The sequence below is a fragment of the Salvia hispanica genome, chromosome 6, assembly GCF_029641045.1.
Source record: "Salvia hispanica isolate PSC_SH4W2 chromosome 6, Shi_PSC_v1, whole genome shotgun sequence".
Classification (NCBI taxonomy): domain Eukaryota; kingdom Viridiplantae; phylum Streptophyta; class Magnoliopsida; order Lamiales; family Lamiaceae; genus Salvia; species Salvia hispanica.
This window is the reverse complement of record NC_142697.1, coordinates 35,583,155-35,601,920: the sequence shown is the minus strand read 5'-3', so window position 1 is coordinate 35,601,920 and position 18,766 is coordinate 35,583,155. Positions and strand designations below refer to the sequence as shown.

Here is an 18,766-nt window from a genome sequence, read left to right as displayed (position 1 = left end):
ACGACCCATGTTTGTGTCGCTGACCCAAAAACAAATTCGTGCGGACTTGACCCAAAGCAAAACAGAGTCTCTTATTTCTTTGCAGTCTCAAGGCCTCGTGGGATTGCTCTCGCCTCACATTGGTAACCTCTCTTTTCTCTGAACCATCAACCTGCAAAACAACACCTTCAACGTCCCAATCCCTCAGGAGATCGGTCGCCTCAGAAGGCTTCAACATATCGAGCTTAGTAATAATTTTTTTGCAGGATTCCATCAAACACAATGCACAAATCTTGATTATCTGAGTTTTATTGACAATGAGCTCACCGGTGCCATAGTTCCCAAGATAGCTTCTCTTGTCAACCTCCAAGCGTTAGGCTTGTCGATAAACATGTTTTCGGGGACTATCCCTCCATTCCTAGGAAACCTCACAATTCTATCCCAACTTTCGTTAAGCGAATGCAGCTTGCAAGGAGAGATTCCCGAGTCCCTAGGTCAGCTTAGAAGATTGCAGTGGCTAAATATAGGTGACAATAATCTAACTGGGCAGTTTTTCCTTGTTTGTTGTTATGTTGTGTCTAATTTTTATATTCTGATGTTATGTCTCATTTATATATTCTTCAAGATTTGGTAATGATACGAATGTGTATTCATTGAGGTAAATGAGACAAGTAATAGACGTGAACACAATAATGTATGAGAATAGTATAATCCCTGAATAATAATGTATGGATCAAACACAAGAATAACTATTCTATTATCTGATATTAGAAATTTGAGTTGAATAAATATATATACATACAGCAACATCATGTGTTGCTTCATGCCACAATGTAATATCTCACAATTTCTGCTGTGTTATCTTCTAACAAAAAATGAATAGCCTTCAATACTCACCCCGATGAAAGAATCCTTTTGTTCCCTGGGCTCCTCGGAGACGGGAGAAATACACGACCCGATCCATTCATACACTTGCTTTTCTCTTCCGGAGGGTTGGAAATAATAAAACAGACCCAATAAGGAAGAGCACAGCCAATGTCTTGTAATCGTATAGATCTTTCACCGACTTTAGATCTCCAAGCGCAAGACCAGCCTAAACAATGAAAACGACGCATGCTTATCTAATCAAATTCCAATGGCCATAATAAACTCAGAAAGAGATATGTATGATTGAGGAAAGTGAAAAGGCTTACACTGACAGTAATATAGGAGGCTGGTATGAGACCGATGACAGTTGCAAGAAAGAAGATATAAAATGGGATATCTACAATTGGTGAAGCCAAATTGATGAAAAGATTGGGCAATGTTGGGGTAACTCTCAGGAAGAGCATGTAGTTGAGCAACTTGTCTCTATGCCTCCCTATCTGCTATCAATAAAAGACGAATATCAGCAGCATGTCAAAGTCAAAAGTTCTGGATAATGGGACTAGCTAACATAAGTAGAATCATTGATGCACATACTTAAAAAGTAAGCAAAATCCAAGGTGTCTACATTTAACCTATACATAAGCCATTTTTATCTCACACACACACACATAGTAGACTAACTAGTTTTCTCCGCCGTTCATCCATTTTAACATGATATCCAAACAACACAGCACCCCACCACATTGATCAAATGAATCGTGGGGATATTACATAGGATACTTGCTACTTGAGATTAAAAGGGGAGAGAGAAGCACACCTCTGTCTGAAAGTATCGCAGCTTTTCAGGCCACAACCAGAGAACAATGGGTTTGCCAATTAGTTTAGACAGAAAATAGCAAGACGATGCACCAGCAGTGGCATTAAAGACAACCAAAAATAGGCCTCGGCCAACTCCAAAAAGAGCTCCAGCTAGCAAGGACATGAAAATTGTCCCTGGTATCATAAATGTCTGCATGAATATGTATGTCGAACAGTAACCAAGAATGAACTTTGCTGGGTAGTGTCGGGCATAACTTCCAAGATGATCTCTGGAACACGATATAAATGTCACAATGCTACCATTACAAAAATCCAACCAGAATTGAGTAGAACTAATGATATCTACACAACATAGCTTATGCAAGTCGAGTTTCTTACATTTCTCATTAATGTTAATCTGTTTTTGGCAGGAGATGAACTTGAGCAAATTGAGCAGAGTCTCGGATTTTCGATCACGTATGGTCTGTTCCTTTCACTTTTAGCTAACTGTCTAACTCTATCTCATGAATTTACATATAAAATACTGCATAATACAACCCTCAAATTCCAAATCGAAACGCATTCAAAAGCAAATTGAGCTAAAGCTACCTATCATCGATTAATCGAGCAACCAAAGTCATCAAATATACCAATTTAACCTATACATAAGCCATTTTTATCTCACACACACACACAGTAGACTAACTAGTTTTCTCTCGTGTTCATCTCTACTCCCATTCTTTTCACAACCACTCCTTCACATTCAAAAACCATACTGATCTTGAAGATCTTCTTGCATTCAAGAAGCAAATACACCATGATCCGCTGCATGTTTTGAGCTCTTGGAACGAAACAACGCATTTTTGCGGGTGGAATGGCGTCTCTTGCGCTGGTGTATGAGCTCAAGGGAATGATTTTAAGGCATTGGTGTATGAATTTGTGGCCAACGGAAGCCTCGAGAACTGGTGTATTCTGAGAATGAAGGCAGAGGAGCTCTGAGTGCTCTTCAGAGACTCGATGTTGCTATTGATATTGAGTACTTGCATTGTGGTACTGAATCCATAATCACTCATGGAGATTTGAAGCCGAGTAACATTCTCTTGGATCAAGACATGTTTGCCAAGGAAGCAGTTCATTTGCAATCAAGGGTACCATAGGCTACATTGCTCCAAGTTCACTTGAAATGTTTTTTATTTGTATATACCTAAGTTTTTCTATGTATGTACTTGGCTAAGAGTATGGCATGAACTATGTTACATCAACACAAGGGAAGGCATATAGTTATGGAGTTCTAGTGCTTGAGATGTTCACAAACAGAAGACCAACAAGTGATGCATTCGAGGGGTACCTAAATCTCCAAAACTTCATTAGCAGAGCCTTACCCGACAGTGAAATGTGGATGAAAAGTATTGGACTTGCATTGTTTCAATTTTGCATGTCAATGGCAGAGGTTGTTAATGAATTGAAAACGATACGAAATGTGTTTCCCGTACATAGAGATAACGGAATCGTTGCTCCGTAACAATATTGAAACAAATACTCTTTTCTATTATATGTATATTTAAATTTCCATTGTCAATAACATGTGCATTGTTCATTAGAGTCCTTGTCACTTGTCAGCTCTATATAAAAGGTCAAAAATGTTATACAATGAACTTTTACAATAATTTTCAATATGGTTTGAGAGTAGTGTCGATCAGTGTCTCAATACACACATGAAAAAAAGATAAAATACACAACAAATCTGAATCCTTAATTGGGTAAATATCAAGATTAATCTACCAACACTAATAATCAAATGGACAAATCAATCCTTATAGAGCAATTGAAACCCAGCGAAATTTATACAGTCTCTCCAGCCTAGGCGACGCAACCGTGACTGAGATTGAGAAGGAGAAAAAGGCGCCACTGCTCACCGCACCCTACTTTTCGCCGGCGACAGATAAGAGGATGCCGGACGTAGAGTTCACTGGTCAAGTTGGAAATATGAAAATGTAATGAGGTTAATATGGTCACTTAGAAGTTAGCCCAAAACTAAATCATGTTTACAAAACCATAGTCCAATAAAGACAGCCATTTTAACTGTGATACAAAACGTGGATGACCAAATATTGGTAACATGGCAAATCTAATTCATTAATCTACTTTGCAATCCTTAACAAAAAGAAGTTTATTTGAAATAATTTAAAAACCGATAACATGTCAATTTATTAAGAGTAACTAATATGATAAAGTTATGGTACTATATTTTTTTTAGATGTTCGTTGTTACATGTGGAGATTTTATGTTCATCGCTCATTGTTCCTCCTACCCAAACATATTGAAATGACAAAGTCCAAATTAGTTATGAAAGTCTAACTCGAAGGGGTCCATAATAATAAATTATAGATGGAATGACCAAGTCCAAAGTAGACTATGCTTGAAGAATATTAACTTCATTTCAATATGAACACAACTTATGGTTGTGGAAAATTGTATATTTGTATAGTTGATCTTTCTATTACATCAAGCTATACTATTTCATGACACCAAAAATCACTTCCTTATTCGTATCCCTCTCTTCATCCTCTTGTCCCTTGAGACAATAACATGGCCATGAAAAAGTCCAAAGTAGACTATGCATGAAGAAATTTAAGTGTAATTTTGATCAAATTGTTTCTAGTATGAACACAAGTTTTGGTTTTTGAAAAATTGAGTATATGATCTTCCTCTTCAAACAAGCTAGAAAAACTATACTACTACTTGGAAGACACCAAAAAACCATGGCAAAACATGTCATCTCTACTCCCTTCCTTGTTCTCTTCATCCTCTTTAACACCATTCATTCTTCACATTCAAACAACCATACTGATCTTGAAGCTCTTCTGGCATTCAAGAAATCCATACATGACGATCCACTGCAGTCTTTGAGCTCATGGAACGAAACAACGCATTTCTGCTTGTGGAATGGCGTCTCATGCAGCAAAAGGCATCCAAACAGAATTGTCTCTCTTTCTCTTCCATCACAAGGCCTCGTGGGATCTCTTTCGCCTCATATAGGTAACCTCTCTTTCCTCAAAACCATCAACTTGCAAAACAACACCTTCAGAGGCCCAATCCCTCAGGAGATTGGCCGCCTCAGAAGGCTTGGAAAGATCGAGTTTAGTAATAATTCTTTGGGAGGTGGGATTCCATCAAACCTATCACAATGCATAAATCTTTACTATCTGAATTTGATCGACAATGAGCTCATCGGAGCCATAGTCCCCGGGATATCTTCACTTGTCAACCTCCAATCTTTGGGCTTGTCGGACAACATGCTTTTAGGGACTTTTCCACCATTCCTAGGAAACCTCACAGATCTGTTCCAACTTTCCTTAAGAGATTGTGGCTTGCAGGGAGAGATTCCGCAGTCGCTTGTTCAGCTTAGAAGATTGCGGCTGCTAAATGTGATCAACAACGATCTAACTGGTTCGGTGCCATTAGGCCTTTTTAATCTGTCGACCATCGAGATTTTCTCATTGGCTGATAATCAACTCAATGGCATCATCCCTTCCTTTACACTTCCCAACTTGAAAACTTTTCATTTGAGCTCCAACCATTTGACTGGAGAGCTTCCAGCTTCCATCTCGAATTCTTCTGATAGGATTTAGGATCCTAACAAGAATTAGAGCACCTGTACGTTTGTGAAGTTGAGTAAATTTGAAGGAAGAACCCTAGCAGTCACTAGGGTTTGGAAGATACGATATTTCGAGAAAATAATATTTGTCTTATTTCTCGTTGGTTTTTTGACTCTCTAATGAACTCTATATATAGAGTTCGGACCCTGCTTGATTCGACTCTACGATTCGGGAAAGAATCAAGAAGAAAACCCGAAAAGATTTATCAAAAACTAACCTAAACAAAATAGCGTTCAACAAGGAAATAAAATAACCAAGGCAAAAAAATAAAATAAGGAAAACTAAACAAATCTTCCATCTCTATCTCAGTAGGTCGTGTAGTCCTTGAATTTCGCTGGTTGTGATCTGTTGCGTTGGGGTCTATCTTTCTTGCTCCTTGTTATGCTTCTCGATCGACCTTTCTCACTCGGCGGTTCCTCTTCATGATCGGTGTCTGGTACGTTTGCATGGCTGGTGTTGTTGACGTCTTGCACGTCGACTTGTAGTCTCTGATGCATTTGATTGTTGAGATCCCTATCAACTCCCCCTGTTAAGAACAGCCTTGTCCACAAGGCTGAGTGAAGGAAAATGTTTCAAAAGCTCCAACTTCGGTGCCCAAGTAGGTGCAGCTGGATTGGAAGACCAATAAACTAGCCATTGTTGTTGCGGCAATCCCTCATACAACGCTGTCCTCTCCGCCGTTGCTCGGATTGGTACATCAATCGGTCGACCATTCTTGAAAGTGGTCGGAAGTTGACTTGTAATGGACTCCGATAAAGGGGGAACGAATGGCTTAAGAAGTGAGACATGAAATACGTCATGGATTCGGCTCCCAACCGGAAGTTGCAGCCTATACGCGACTGCCCCAATCCGCTCCAATATCTCATAAGGTCCGTAATATCGTCGACTAAGTTTCGCCGAAGCTGGTCGGCCTACCGAAACCTGCCGATACGGTTGAAGGCGTAAAAGAACGCGATCACCCACTTGAAATTCCACGTGCCTCCTATGCTGATTTGCTGTGTGAACCATGCGCTTCTGGGCCAAAGCCAAATTTCGTTTCAACAATTGCAACAGCTCTGTTCTCTCCCCTAAATTCGCAGCGACAGCTGCATTTTCTGCGGGCACCGCCGGAGTGCCGAAAATGTTAGGGGGGTCCCGACCATAAAGAGCCTTAAAAGGAGACATCCCGATGCTTGTATTGACACTGCAATTCATGGCCAATTCGGCCCATGGAAGAAACTCGAACCATTTCCTAGGTTGCTCAAAGGAAAAAGCTCTCTGATATTGTTCAAGCGACCGATTTGTCACCTCCGATTGGCCATCCGTTTGCGGGTGGTAAGCGGTGGTGAATTGTAATTTTGTCCCGCTCATAGTTAAGAGCTCCTTCCAAAAATCACTCATGAATATGGTATCCCGATCAGTCAATAGTTTCTCCGGAAAGCCGTGCAGCTTAACCACAGTTCTCACAAATAGTTTAGCGACCTTGAGCGCATCGAATCCAGTCGGAAGTGCTCCAAAATGGGCATATTTGGACAAACGATCGACCACAACCATTATCGCCGTGTATCCATACGACGGAGGGAGACCAACGATGAAGTCCATTGATGCCGCCGCCCAAACTTTATCTGGAATCGGTAAAGGCTGAATTAGCCCGGACGGTCGATCCGTGATGTACTTTGTGGCCTGGCATACTGCGCACGCTGCTACATATCGATGGATATCGGCTCTCATACCTTGCCAGAAAAAAGAGGACGACACCCGCGCAAACGTTCTTTTCTCCCCTGGGTGGCCGGCCATTTTTGCATCATGAGATTCTGCCAGAATATCTAGGCGGACGTCGGAGTCGCGACTGAGATATACACGATGCTTGAAGAATAGGATACCATGAGCGACTGAAACATGCAGAGGTGCCGTGCGTGCTGCTACTGCCTGATGTAGCTCAATCAAATCTGGGAGGGTCTTATTTTCATTCCGAATGCGCTGCATAATGGCCGAAACAGGCTGTGACAACAAGGCCAAGATCGAGGGGTCATCGCCCGGTAAATCCACATCCCGACGTGACAATGCATCTGCGACACGATTGGAAGCGCCGGATTTGTACTCTATCGTGAATTTGAAGCCCATAAGCTTTCTCAAATAGAATTGTTGGTCCGGCGTCTGAACGATTTGAGATAACAAGTCCTTTAAGCTACGTTGATCACTGCGGATGATAAATTCACGGCCTAGTAAATATTGTCTCCACTTTTGTACTGCCTCCACTATAGCATACAATTCTTTATGATAAGTAGATGCCACACGTCTCTTCGGCCCCAACTTTTTGCTGAAATAGGCTAACGGGTGGCCGTGTTGGAGGAGGACGGCGCCTATCCCGAAATCTGAAGCATCAGTTTCGATGGAGAAGGGGCTCTCAAAATCTGGCAGATGCAAGACCGGGGCTGCTGACATCGCGGCCTTGAGAGCATCAAAGCTATCGGCCGCAGATTGAGGCCACTGAAAAGCATCTTTTTTCAACAAGTCGGTGACTGGAGCTGCGATGATGGAGTAGTTCTTAACGAAACGACGATAGTAACCCGTTAGGCCCAAGAAACCTCGCAATTGTTTCACTGTTTTCGGAATTGGCCAGGTCGTCATGGCTTCGATTTTTGCTGGATCAGCCCGGAGCTCCCCTGCCGAGATTATATGTCCCAAATACTCGATCGTATCCACACCGAAAGAACATTTAGATAGCTTTATGTAAAAGGAATTTATGCGGAGCACATGCAAGACCTGCTCCAGATGCACCGCATGATCAGCCAAAGATCCACTGTATACCAGAATATCATCAAAAAATACTATTACAAATCTGCGAAGGAATGGCCGAAAAATGCTGTTCATGGCAGCCTGAAACGTGGACAGTGCATTGGTCAATCCGAAAGGCATAACTAGAAACTCAAAATGCCCATCATGAGTCCGAAATGCCGTCTTGTGAATGTCAGCGGTATGCATTCGGATTTGGTAATATCCGGAGCGCAAGTCTAATTTTGAGAAAACTCGTGCTTTATGAAGCTCATCAAATAGCTCGTCGGCAGTAGGAATTGGAAAGTGATCCGTTGTAGTGGCCGCGTTCAAGGCTCTATAGTCCACACAAAACCAAAAGGTTCCATCCTTCTTTCTAACCAACAAAACGGGTGAGGAGAACGAGCTAGTACTGTGCTGGATGACTCCCTGTGTCAACATCTCGCGCACTTGGCGCTCAATCTCGGATTTCTGGAAGTAGGGGTAGCGATATGGTTTGACATTAATTGGTCGCGTGCCCTCTGGAAGATAAATCTTGTGGTCCCATTGTCGTGGGGGAGGGAGGGATGTTGGAAGTGCGAAAATATCGCGAAAATCCTCCAGAACGGCAGTGAGGCTAGAGTCGGTGTTCGGCAGAGTAATAACCTCGTCTGATGGGGTGGCCTCCTTCTCAGCCGTGAACAACTCAAATAAATCACACTCCGGCTCCTGACCGATCAACGAAAATAAATTGTTGTAGGAGATTTGCTTTGGGCAGCGCCATCACCCTTAAGAGAGACCGTGTGGTCACCCCAATCAAATTGCATCGTCAAATCCCGATAATTCTTTGTGACATCTCCTAACTCCTGGAGCCATTGCACACCCAGAATCACATCCGGCCCTTTCACCTGTAAGATAAACAAATCTATGTCGAAAGCGTGCCCTTGCATCATAATTGGTGTCTGTAAACAAGCATAAGAACAACGCAAAGATTCGCCGTTGCCTACAAATACACGAAAGGGACTAATAGCATGGACAGGAAGACTTAGCTGTTCAGCGATGGTGGGCTTGATGAAGTTATGTGTACTGCCACCATCGATCAGTACGGACACCTCAGAACCATTGATCCGTCCCTTCAATCGGATTGCTCGTGGTCTGATCTTGGGGCTGATAACATGGATGCTCGAGACGTCGCCGGTAATGACCATGGTCTCTCCATCTTCGTCCCCATGCCGGTCTGTCTCGGTCTCCAGGAGGTCATCCTCATCGTCGGCACCCATTAAAGCATAAAATTTGGTGCCGCAAACATGTTCGCGGGAGTATTTTTCTGGGCAGTACCAACATAATCCCTTCCGAGTCCGGTCAGCGCGTTCAGCTGCAGAGATGCGGACAACCGGAATGTCGGAACGTGGTTGGCCCGCTTGAGACGCGCGAGGGGGGACAACGGCAGTCAGCGTGGGTGCATTATTTTGCCGCTGCCGGCTGTCACGGTCAGACCAGGCTGCGTGGGACGGCTGTGTCGCGGCTGTAGTGAGCTTTAGGCATGCTGTGAACTGCTTGGCAAGAGCGAAAGTTTCATCGAGCGACGTAGGGCCCTTGGTCAGCAATTGCTGCTTAATCGGTTCTTTCAACCCAGCGATGAAAAGTGACATCAGGGTCTCTTCGGTGACGTTAGAGGTCTTTTGCATAATATCTTCGAATTCAGTCTGATAAGCATCAACTGTAGTGGTTTGGCGGAGTGTCGCAAGGCAGCCCACATGATCAACGTACAAATCCGGGTCAAATCGATGCTTGACTGCCAAGAGGAAATCGTCCCAATCCTTATGTTTGCAGTTGTCCTCCCAATATGTCAACCAACTGGATGCCGGGTGGTCGAAAAGGTAGGACGTGAGGTATATGCGATCCTCGAGTGGGGTGAAGTGGTGGTTGTAGTACCGTTGTATCTTGCGGATCCATTCCGTTGCGTTCTCTCCGTTGAAACGAGGGGCTTCCGGTTTGACCTTCGGCAAGGGGTCGGTATCTGCACCGGCCGACGGTGTAACAACCGACGGCGGTAATTTCCAACGCCTAGGTTTAGGTCCTCGCGCGTCCGGATCGGGTGGGTTGTGCTTCCTTTCCAAACTTGCCTCGATCAGAATCTCGAGGCGATCCTCGATCCGCTTGTTCGTCGCCTCTTGCTTGCGGGTGAAGGCCTCAAGGTCGAACTGATGAGACATCAATTTCTTGTCCTGGCCGGCATATCGGACACGCAAGTCGAGCAGCAAATCGCTGAGTTCTTCATTGGTCATTGGTGGTGGTTTGTTTGCTGAAGAAGATTCTGTATCAGCCGTCATTGTTGCAATTTGGAGGAAGAGAGCTCAATGTAAAAGCACCAATTGATAGGATTTAGGATCCTAACAAGAATTAGAGCACCTGTACGTTTGTGAAGTTGAGTAAATTTGAAGGAAGAACCCTAGCAGTCACTAGGGTTTGGAAGATACGATATTTCGAGAAAATAATATTTGTCTTATTTCTCGTTGGTTTTTTGACTCTCTAATGAACTCTATATATAGAGTTCGGACCCTGCTTGATTCGACTCTACGATTCGGGAAAGAATCAAGAAGAAAACCCGAAAAGATTTATCAAAAACTAACCTAAACAAAATAGCGTTCAACAAGGAAATAAAATAACCAAGGCAAAAAAATAAAATAAGGAAAACTAAACAAATCTTCCATCTCTATCTCAGTAGGTCGTGTAGTCCTTGAATTTCGCTGGTTGTGATCTGTTGCGTTGGGGTCTATCTTTCTTGCTCCTTGTTATGCTTCTCGATCGACCTTTCTCACTCGGCGGTTCCTCTTCATGATCGGTGTCTGGTACGTTTGCATGGCTGGTGTTGTTGACGTCTTGCACGTCGACTTGTAGTCTCTGATGCATTTGATTGTTGAGATCCCTATCAACTCCCCCTGTTAAGAACAGCCTTGTCCACAAGGCTGAGTGAAGGAAAATGTTTCAAAAGCTCCAACTTCGGTGCCCAAGTAGGTGCAGCTGGATTGGAAGACCAATAAACTAGCCATTGTTGTTGCGGCAATCCCTCATACAACGCTGTCCTCTCCGCCGTTGCTCGGATTGGTACATCAATCGGTCGACCATTCTTGAAAGTGGTCGGAAGTTGACTTGTAATGGACTCCGATAAAGGGGGAACGAATGGCTTAAGAAGTGAGACATGAAATACGTCATGGATTCGGCTCCCAACCGGAAGTTGCAGCCTATACGCGACTGCCCCAATCCGCTCCAATATCTCATAAGGTCCGTAATATCGTCGACTAAGTTTCGCCGAAGCTGGTCGGCCTACCGAAACCTGCCGATACGGTTGAAGGCGTAAAAGAACGCGATCACCCACTTGAAATTCCACGTGCCTCCTATGCTGATTTGCTGTGTGAACCATGCGCTTCTGGGCCAAAGCCAAATTTCGTTTCAACAATTGCAACAGCTCTGTTCTCTCCCCTAAATTCGCAGCGACAGCTGCATTTTCTGCGGGCACCGCCGGAGTGCCGAAAATGTTAGGGGGGTCCCGACCATAAAGAGCCTTAAAAGGAGACATCCCGATGCTTGTATTGACACTGCAATTCATGGCCAATTCGGCCCATGGAAGAAACTCGAACCATTTCCTAGGTTGCTCAAAGGAAAAAGCTCTCTGATATTGTTCAAGCGACCGATTTGTCACCTCCGATTGGCCATCCGTTTGCGGGTGGTAAGCGGTGGTGAATTGTAATTTTGTCCCGCTCATAGTTAAGAGCTCCTTCCAAAAATCACTCATGAATATGGTATCCCGATCAGTCAATAGTTTCTCCGGAAAGCCGTGCAGCTTAACCACAGTTCTCACAAATAGTTTAGCGACCTTGAGCGCATCGAATCCAGTCGGAAGTGCTCCAAAATGGGCATATTTGGACAAACGATCGACCACAACCATTATCGCCGTGTATCCATACGACGGAGGGAGACCAACGATGAAGTCCATTGATGCCGCCGCCCAAACTTTATCTGGAATCGGTAAAGGCTGAATTAGCCCGGACGGTCGATCCGTGATGTACTTTGTGGCCTGGCATACTGCGCACGCTGCTACATATCGATGGATATCGGCTCTCATACCTTGCCAGAAAAAAGAGGACGACACCCGCGCAAACGTTCTTTTCTCCCCTGGGTGGCCGGCCATTTTTGCATCATGAGATTCTGCCAGAATATCTAGGCGGACGTCGGAGTCGCGACTGAGATATACACGATGCTTGAAGAATAGGATACCATGAGCGACTGAAACATGCAGAGGTGCCGTGCGTGCTGCTACTGCCTGATGTAGCTCAATCAAATCTGGGAGGGTCTTATTTTCATTCCGAATGCGCTGCATAATGGCCGAAACAGGCTGTGACAACAAGGCCAAGATCGAGGGGTCATCGCCCGGTAAATCCACATCCCGACGTGACAATGCATCTGCGACACGATTGGAAGCGCCGGATTTGTACTCTATCGTGAATTTGAAGCCCATAAGCTTTCTCAAATAGAATTGTTGGTCCGGCGTCTGAACGATTTGAGATAACAAGTCCTTTAAGCTACGTTGATCACTGCGGATGATAAATTCACGGCCTAGTAAATATTGTCTCCACTTTTGTACTGCCTCCACTATAGCATACAATTCTTTATGATAAGTAGATGCCACACGTCTCTTCGGCCCCAACTTTTTGCTGAAATAGGCTAACGGGTGGCCGTGTTGGAGGAGGACGGCGCCTATCCCGAAATCTGAAGCATCAGTTTCGATGGAGAAGGGGCTCTCAAAATCTGGCAGATGCAAGACCGGGGCTGCTGACATCGCGGCCTTGAGAGCATCAAAGCTATCGGCCGCAGATTGAGGCCACTGAAAAGCATCTTTTTTCAACAAGTCGGTGACTGGAGCTGCGATGATGGAGTAGTTCTTAACGAAACGACGATAGTAACCCGTTAGGCCCAAGAAACCTCGCAATTGTTTCACTGTTTTCGGAATTGGCCAGGTCGTCATGGCTTCGATTTTTGCTGGATCAGCCCGGAGCTCCCCTGCCGAGATTATATGTCCCAAATACTCGATCGTATCCACACCGAAAGAACATTTAGATAGCTTTATGTAAAAGGAATTTATGCGGAGCACATGCAAGACCTGCTCCAGATGCACCGCATGATCAGCCAAAGATCCACTGTATACCAGAATATCATCAAAAAATACTATTACAAATCTGCGAAGGAATGGCCGAAAAATGCTGTTCATGGCAGCCTGAAACGTGGACAGTGCATTGGTCAATCCGAAAGGCATAACTAGAAACTCAAAATGCCCATCATGAGTCCGAAATGCCGTCTTGTGAATGTCAGCGGTATGCATTCGGATTTGGTAATATCCGGAGCGCAAGTCTAATTTTGAGAAAACTCGTGCTTTATGAAGCTCATCAAATAGCTCGTCGGCAGTAGGAATTGGAAAGTGATCCGTTGTAGTGGCCGCGTTCAAGGCTCTATAGTCCACACAAAACCAAAAGGTTCCATCCTTCTTTCTAACCAACAAAACGGGTGAGGAGAACGAGCTAGTACTGTGCTGGATGACTCCCTGTGTCAACATCTCGCGCACTTGGCGCTCAATCTCGGATTTCTGGAAGTAGGGGTAGCGATATGGTTTGACATTAATTGGTCGCGTGCCCTCTGGAAGATAAATCTTGTGGTCCCATTGTCGTGGGGGAGGGAGGGATGTTGGAAGTGCGAAAATATCGCGAAAATCCTCCAGAACGGCAGTGAGGCTAGAGTCGGTGTTCGGCAGAGTAATAACCTCGTCTGATGGGGTGGCCTCCTTCTCAGCCGTGAACAACTCAAATAAATCACACTCCGGCTCCTGACCGATCAACGAAAATAAATTGTTGTAGGAGATTTGCTTTGGGCAGCGCCATCACCCTTAAGAGAGACCGTGTGGTCACCCCAATCAAATTGCATCGTCAAATCCCGATAATTCTTTGTGACATCTCCTAACTCCTGGAGCCATTGCACACCCAGAATCACATCCGGCCCTTTCACCTGTAAGATAAACAAATCTATGTCGAAAGCGTGCCCTTGCATCATAATTGGTGTCTGTAAACAAGCATAAGAACAACGCAAAGATTCGCCGTTGCCTACAAATACACGAAAGGGACTAATAGCATGGACAGGAAGACTTAGCTGTTCAGCGATGGTGGGCTTGATGAAGTTATGTGTACTGCCACCATCGATCAGTACGGACACCTCAGAACCATTGATCCGTCCCTTCAATCGGATTGCTCGTGGTCTGATCTTGGGGCTGATAACATGGATGCTCGAGACGTCGCCGGTAATGACCATGGTCTCTCCATCTTCGTCCCCATGCCGGTCTGTCTCGGTCTCCAGGAGGTCATCCTCATCGTCGGCACCCATTAAAGCATAAAATTTGGTGCCGCAAACATGTTCGCGGGAGTATTTTTCTGGGCAGTACCAACATAATCCCTTCCGAGTCCGGTCAGCGCGTTCAGCTGCAGAGATGCGGACAACCGGAATGTCGGAACGTGGTTGGCCCGCTTGAGACGCGCGAGGGGGGACAACGGCAGTCAGCGTGGGTGCATTATTTTGCCGCTGCCGGCTGTCACGGTCAGACCAGGCTGCGTGGGACGGCTGTGTCGCGGCTGTAGTGAGCTTTAGGCATGCTGTGAACTGCTTGGCAAGAGCGAAAGTTTCATCGAGCGACGTAGGGCCCTTGGTCAGCAATTGCTGCTTAATCGGTTCTTTCAACCCAGCGATGAAAAGTGACATCAGGGTCTCTTCGGTGACGTTAGAGGTCTTTTGCATAATATCTTCGAATTCAGTCTGATAAGCATCAACTGTAGTGGTTTGGCGGAGTGTCGCAAGGCAGCCCACATGATCAACGTACAAATCCGGGTCAAATCGATGCTTGACTGCCAAGAGGAAATCGTCCCAATCCTTATGTTTGCAGTTGTCCTCCCAATATGTCAACCAACTGGATGCCGGGTGGTCGAAAAGGTAGGACGTGAGGTATATGCGATCCTCGAGTGGGGTGAAGTGGTGGTTGTAGTACCGTTGTATCTTGCGGATCCATTCCGTTGCGTTCTCTCCGTTGAAACGAGGGGCTTCCGGTTTGACCTTCGGCAAGGGGTCGGTATCTGCACCGGCCGACGGTGTAACAACCGACGGCGGTAATTTCCAACGCCTAGGTTTAGGTCCTCGCGCGTCCGGATCGGGTGGGTTGTGCTTCCTTTCCAAACTTGCCTCGATCAGAATCTCGAGGCGATCCTCGATCCGCTTGTTCGTCGCCTCTTGCTTGCGGGTGAAGGCCTCAAGGTCGAACTGATGAGACATCAATTTCTTGTCCTGGCCGGCATATCGGACACGCAAGTCGAGCAGCAAATCGCTGAGTTCTTCATTGGTCATTGGTGGTGGTTTGTTTGCTGAAGAAGATTCTGTATCAGCCGTCATTGTTGCAATTTGGAGGAAGAGAGCTCAATGTAAAAGCACCAATTGATAGGATTTAGGATCCTAACAAGAATTAGAGCACCTGTACGTTTGTGAAGTTGAGTAAATTTGAAGGAAGAACCCTAGCAGTCACTAGGGTTTGGAAGATACGATATTTCGAGAAAATAATATTTGTCTTATTTCTCGTTGGTTTTTTGACTCTCTAATGAACTCTATATATAGAGTTCGGACCCTGCTTGATTCGACTCTACGATTCAGGAAAGAATCAAGAAGAAAACCCGAAAAAATTTATCAAAAACTAACCTAAACAAAATAGCGTTCAACAAGGAAATAAAATAACCAAGGCAAAAAAATAAAATAAGGAAAACTAAACAAATCTTCCATCTCTATCTCAGTAGGTCGTGTAGTCCTTGAATTTCGCTGGTTGTGATCTGTTGCGTTGGGGTCTATCTTTCTTGCTCCTTGTTATGCTTCTCGATCGACCTTTCTCACTCGGCGGTTCCTCTTCATGATCGGTGTCTGGTACGTTTGCATGGCTGGTGTTGTTGACGTCTTGCACGTCGACTTGTAGTCTCTGATGCATTTGATTGTTGAGATCCCTATCATCTTCCCTCCTTTAAATTATAAATTTATCTGCAAACAATTTCACCGGAAATCTGATAGATTTTACTAGGCTTTCAGTCCTCCGAAGTCTTGGGGCTTCAGCTAGCAATTTCAGAGGAGATATTCATACTATTTTATCATCCCTCACAAATTGCACCAGACTAAGAAAATTATTGTTGGCAAATAACCACTTCACTGGTTCATTGCCAAATTCCATTGGCAATCTTTCCAGGCAGTTGAATTTCCTGAGCATTGATGGAAACCAGTTAATAGGAACGATTCCATCGAGTATTGGAAGCCTCATTGGTCTCTCCGTTCTATCAGCTGAGGCCAATGATCTCGAAGGTCCAATTCCTTGGTCCATTGGAAAACTTCATGACTTGCAAGAAATCTACCTAAGAGGAAATAGGCTGACAAATGAGATACCAATGTCATTTGGGAACTTGACTTTGTTGAACTTTCTCCTCTTGAAGCAAAACAATCTTTATGGAAGTATACCTGCAAGTCTTGGCAACTGCACCAGCTTGTCACTCTTAGATCTTGCAGAGAACAATCTCAATGGTTCAATACCTCCTGAAATTATGAGGCTTTCATCCATTTCTATCGGATTTAACGTATCCCACAATGCCTTGATGGGTGCTATTCCATCAGAAGTTGGTGCATTGAGAAATCTTGTGGAATTGGACTTGTCCTACAATAGATTAACCGGAAACATCCCGACTTCTTTGAGTAGTTGCATCATGCTCAGTTGGCTTGTCCTCAGTAGGAATTCTCTTCAAGGAGAGATACCTGACAGCCTCAAGAGTTTGAGAGGTTTACAATATTTGGATCTTTCACATAATAACCTTTCAGGATTCATTCCAAGATTTCTTAGCGAGTTTCGTCTGTTATACCTTAACCTTTCCTTCAATGAGCTGCAAGGTGAAGTCCCTATTCTTGGAGTTTTCCAAAATGAAAGTGTAGTCTCACTTGAAGGAAACCAATACTTGTGTGGAGGTATTGCAATCCTAAACCTTCCTTCTTGTCCATCATCACCAAAATCGAACAACAAAGGTATAGGTAATATATTGATCCCAACTATTGTTGGAGTCACATGCCTAGTAGCCCTTGCAGTGTGCTTCTCTGTGATCATAATCTACAAGCGACGAGCACCGCAAAATGTTGAAATGCCCATATTCCAAATGTCGGACTTTTTGAGGCTATCATATGCAGATCTCTTGACTGCCACAGAAGGATTCTCGGAGACAAATCTACTTGGTGCAGGGATATTTGGATCTGTTTACAAAGGAATTATCAATGAAGATGATGAGCAGACAGATGTGGCAGTGAAGGTTCTTAATCTTAACGTAAGAGGAGCTTGTAAGAGTTTGGCATCAGAATGCAATGCATTGAGAGGCATACGACACAGAAATTTGCTCAAGATTGTGAGTGTATGTGACAGCTCTGATTTTCAAGGGAATGAATTTAAGGCATTGGTATATGAATTTGTGGCCAACGGAAGCCTCGAGAACTGGCTTCATTCTGAGAGTGAAGGCAGGGGAGCTCTAAGTGCTATTCAGAGACTCAATATTGCCATAGATATTGCATCGGCAGTTGAGTACATGCATTGTGGAACTGGCACCATAGTTATTCATGGAGATTTGAAGCCGAGTAACATTCTATTGGATCAAGACATGGTTGCCAAAGTTGGTGATTTTGGTTTAGCCAAAATTGTTTCAAGCATTACACAGAGCTTGCCATCCGCGGAAAGAAGCAGTTCATCTGCAATAAAGGGTACCATAGGCTACATTGCTCCAGGTTTACTTCAAATTTTAAACTCTTTAATTGACTAGTATTTTATATGCATATAGCTAAGTCTGCCGTCTATGTATGTTTTCTGTTTAGAGTATGGCATGAATTATGTTGCATCAACTCAAGGGGATGTATACAGTTACGGAATTCTTGTTCTTGAGATGTTCACAAACAGAAGACCAACAAGTGATGCATTCGAAGGATGCCTAAATCTCCAGGACTTCGTTAGCACAGCCTTAACCGACCGTGTAACCGAAGTAGTGGATCCATGCCTGCATGAAGAACTTAATGTCGATGAAAAGTTTTGGGATTGCATTGTTTCAATTCTGAGGATTGGAGTGAGATGCTCGAAGCAACTTCCAAGAGATCGCATGTCGATGACAGAGGTTTTCAATGAATTGGAAAAGATTAAAAAAGTGTTTCCAGTTTATAAAAATGATAGAAATGTGGGTTCGTGCTAACTGCTAACATTAAAATAGATGTTCCATTCTATGTATTGGCAACATTTACAGTTGTACAGGCAGTTTCTGTTTTCTCTCATTTACAGAAATGTTGCTTCGTATCAACACTGAAATAGATGTTCGTTTCTATCTATGTTTTCAGTTGTAATTGTTGTGCAGTTTCTTTATGTTTTCTTTTATTTTTAAATTCTTCAATATCTATATAGGAAAATGATTAATACAAAAATGCATCTCCATACAAAATCCAGACCAAATCTTGACCATGAGATTTTTCAATCTAATTGTCAATAATTAAAGAAAAACACGGTGGGTTATTATAAAGAAGTTTTAGGTAATATTATAAAATTCGGGTTTGAGGAAATGTTAAGATCATTTTATGTCATCTTTATTATAATG

The 18,766-nt window shown here is 43.9% G+C and overlaps 2 protein-coding genes across 2 annotated transcripts; one reads left to right on the top strand and one right to left on the bottom strand.

Annotated features, from left to right (window-relative positions):
* Window positions 1-664: 664 nt before the first annotated feature.
* LOC125206732 (putative membrane protein At4g09580) lies at window positions 665-2,505 on the bottom strand. Its single transcript, XM_089061593.1, has 4 exons — window positions 2,351-2,505; window positions 1,664-1,961; window positions 1,173-1,343; window positions 665-1,072 (listed from the first exon to the last, which is right to left on the bottom strand). The coding sequence occupies exons 1-4, from the start codon at window positions 2,503-2,505 to the stop codon at window positions 944-946; spliced, it is 753 nt and encodes a 250-aa protein (XP_088917719.1). The 3' UTR covers window positions 665-943.
* A 1,901-nt stretch (window positions 2,506-4,406) lies between these two features.
* On the top strand, window positions 4,407-18,370 carry LOC125206730 (uncharacterized). The gene is made up of 3 exons (XM_089061592.1): window positions 4,407-5,274; window positions 16,143-17,915; window positions 18,003-18,370. The coding sequence occupies exons 1-3, from the start codon at window positions 4,407-4,409 to the stop codon at window positions 18,368-18,370; spliced, it is 3,009 nt and encodes a 1,002-aa protein (XP_088917718.1).
* Window positions 18,371-18,766: the final 396 nt, after the last annotated feature.

Coding starts and splice junctions, on each gene's coding strand:
- LOC125206732 (XM_089061593.1), bottom strand. CDS start 2,505: ATGCGTTGTTTCGTTCCAAGAGCTCAAAACATGCAGCGGATCATGGTG. Junction 1,962..2,350: donor ATGAACACGAGAGAAAACTA/GTTAGTCTACTG, acceptor TTGTAATGGTAG/CATTGTGACATTTATATCGT. Junction 1,344..1,663: donor TGCGATACTTTCAGACAGAG/GTGTGCTTCTCT, acceptor TATTGATAGCAG/ATAGGGAGGCATAGAGACAA.
- LOC125206730 (XM_089061592.1), top strand. CDS start 4,407: ATGGCAAAACATGTCATCTCTACTCCCTTCCTTGTTCTCTTCATCCTC. Junction 5,275..16,142: donor GAATTCTTCTGATAGGATTT/AGGATCCTAACA, acceptor TTTAAATTATAA/ATTTATCTGCAAACAATTTC. Junction 17,916..18,002: donor CATAGGCTACATTGCTCCAG/GTTTACTTCAAA, acceptor TTTTCTGTTTAG/AGTATGGCATGAATTATGTT.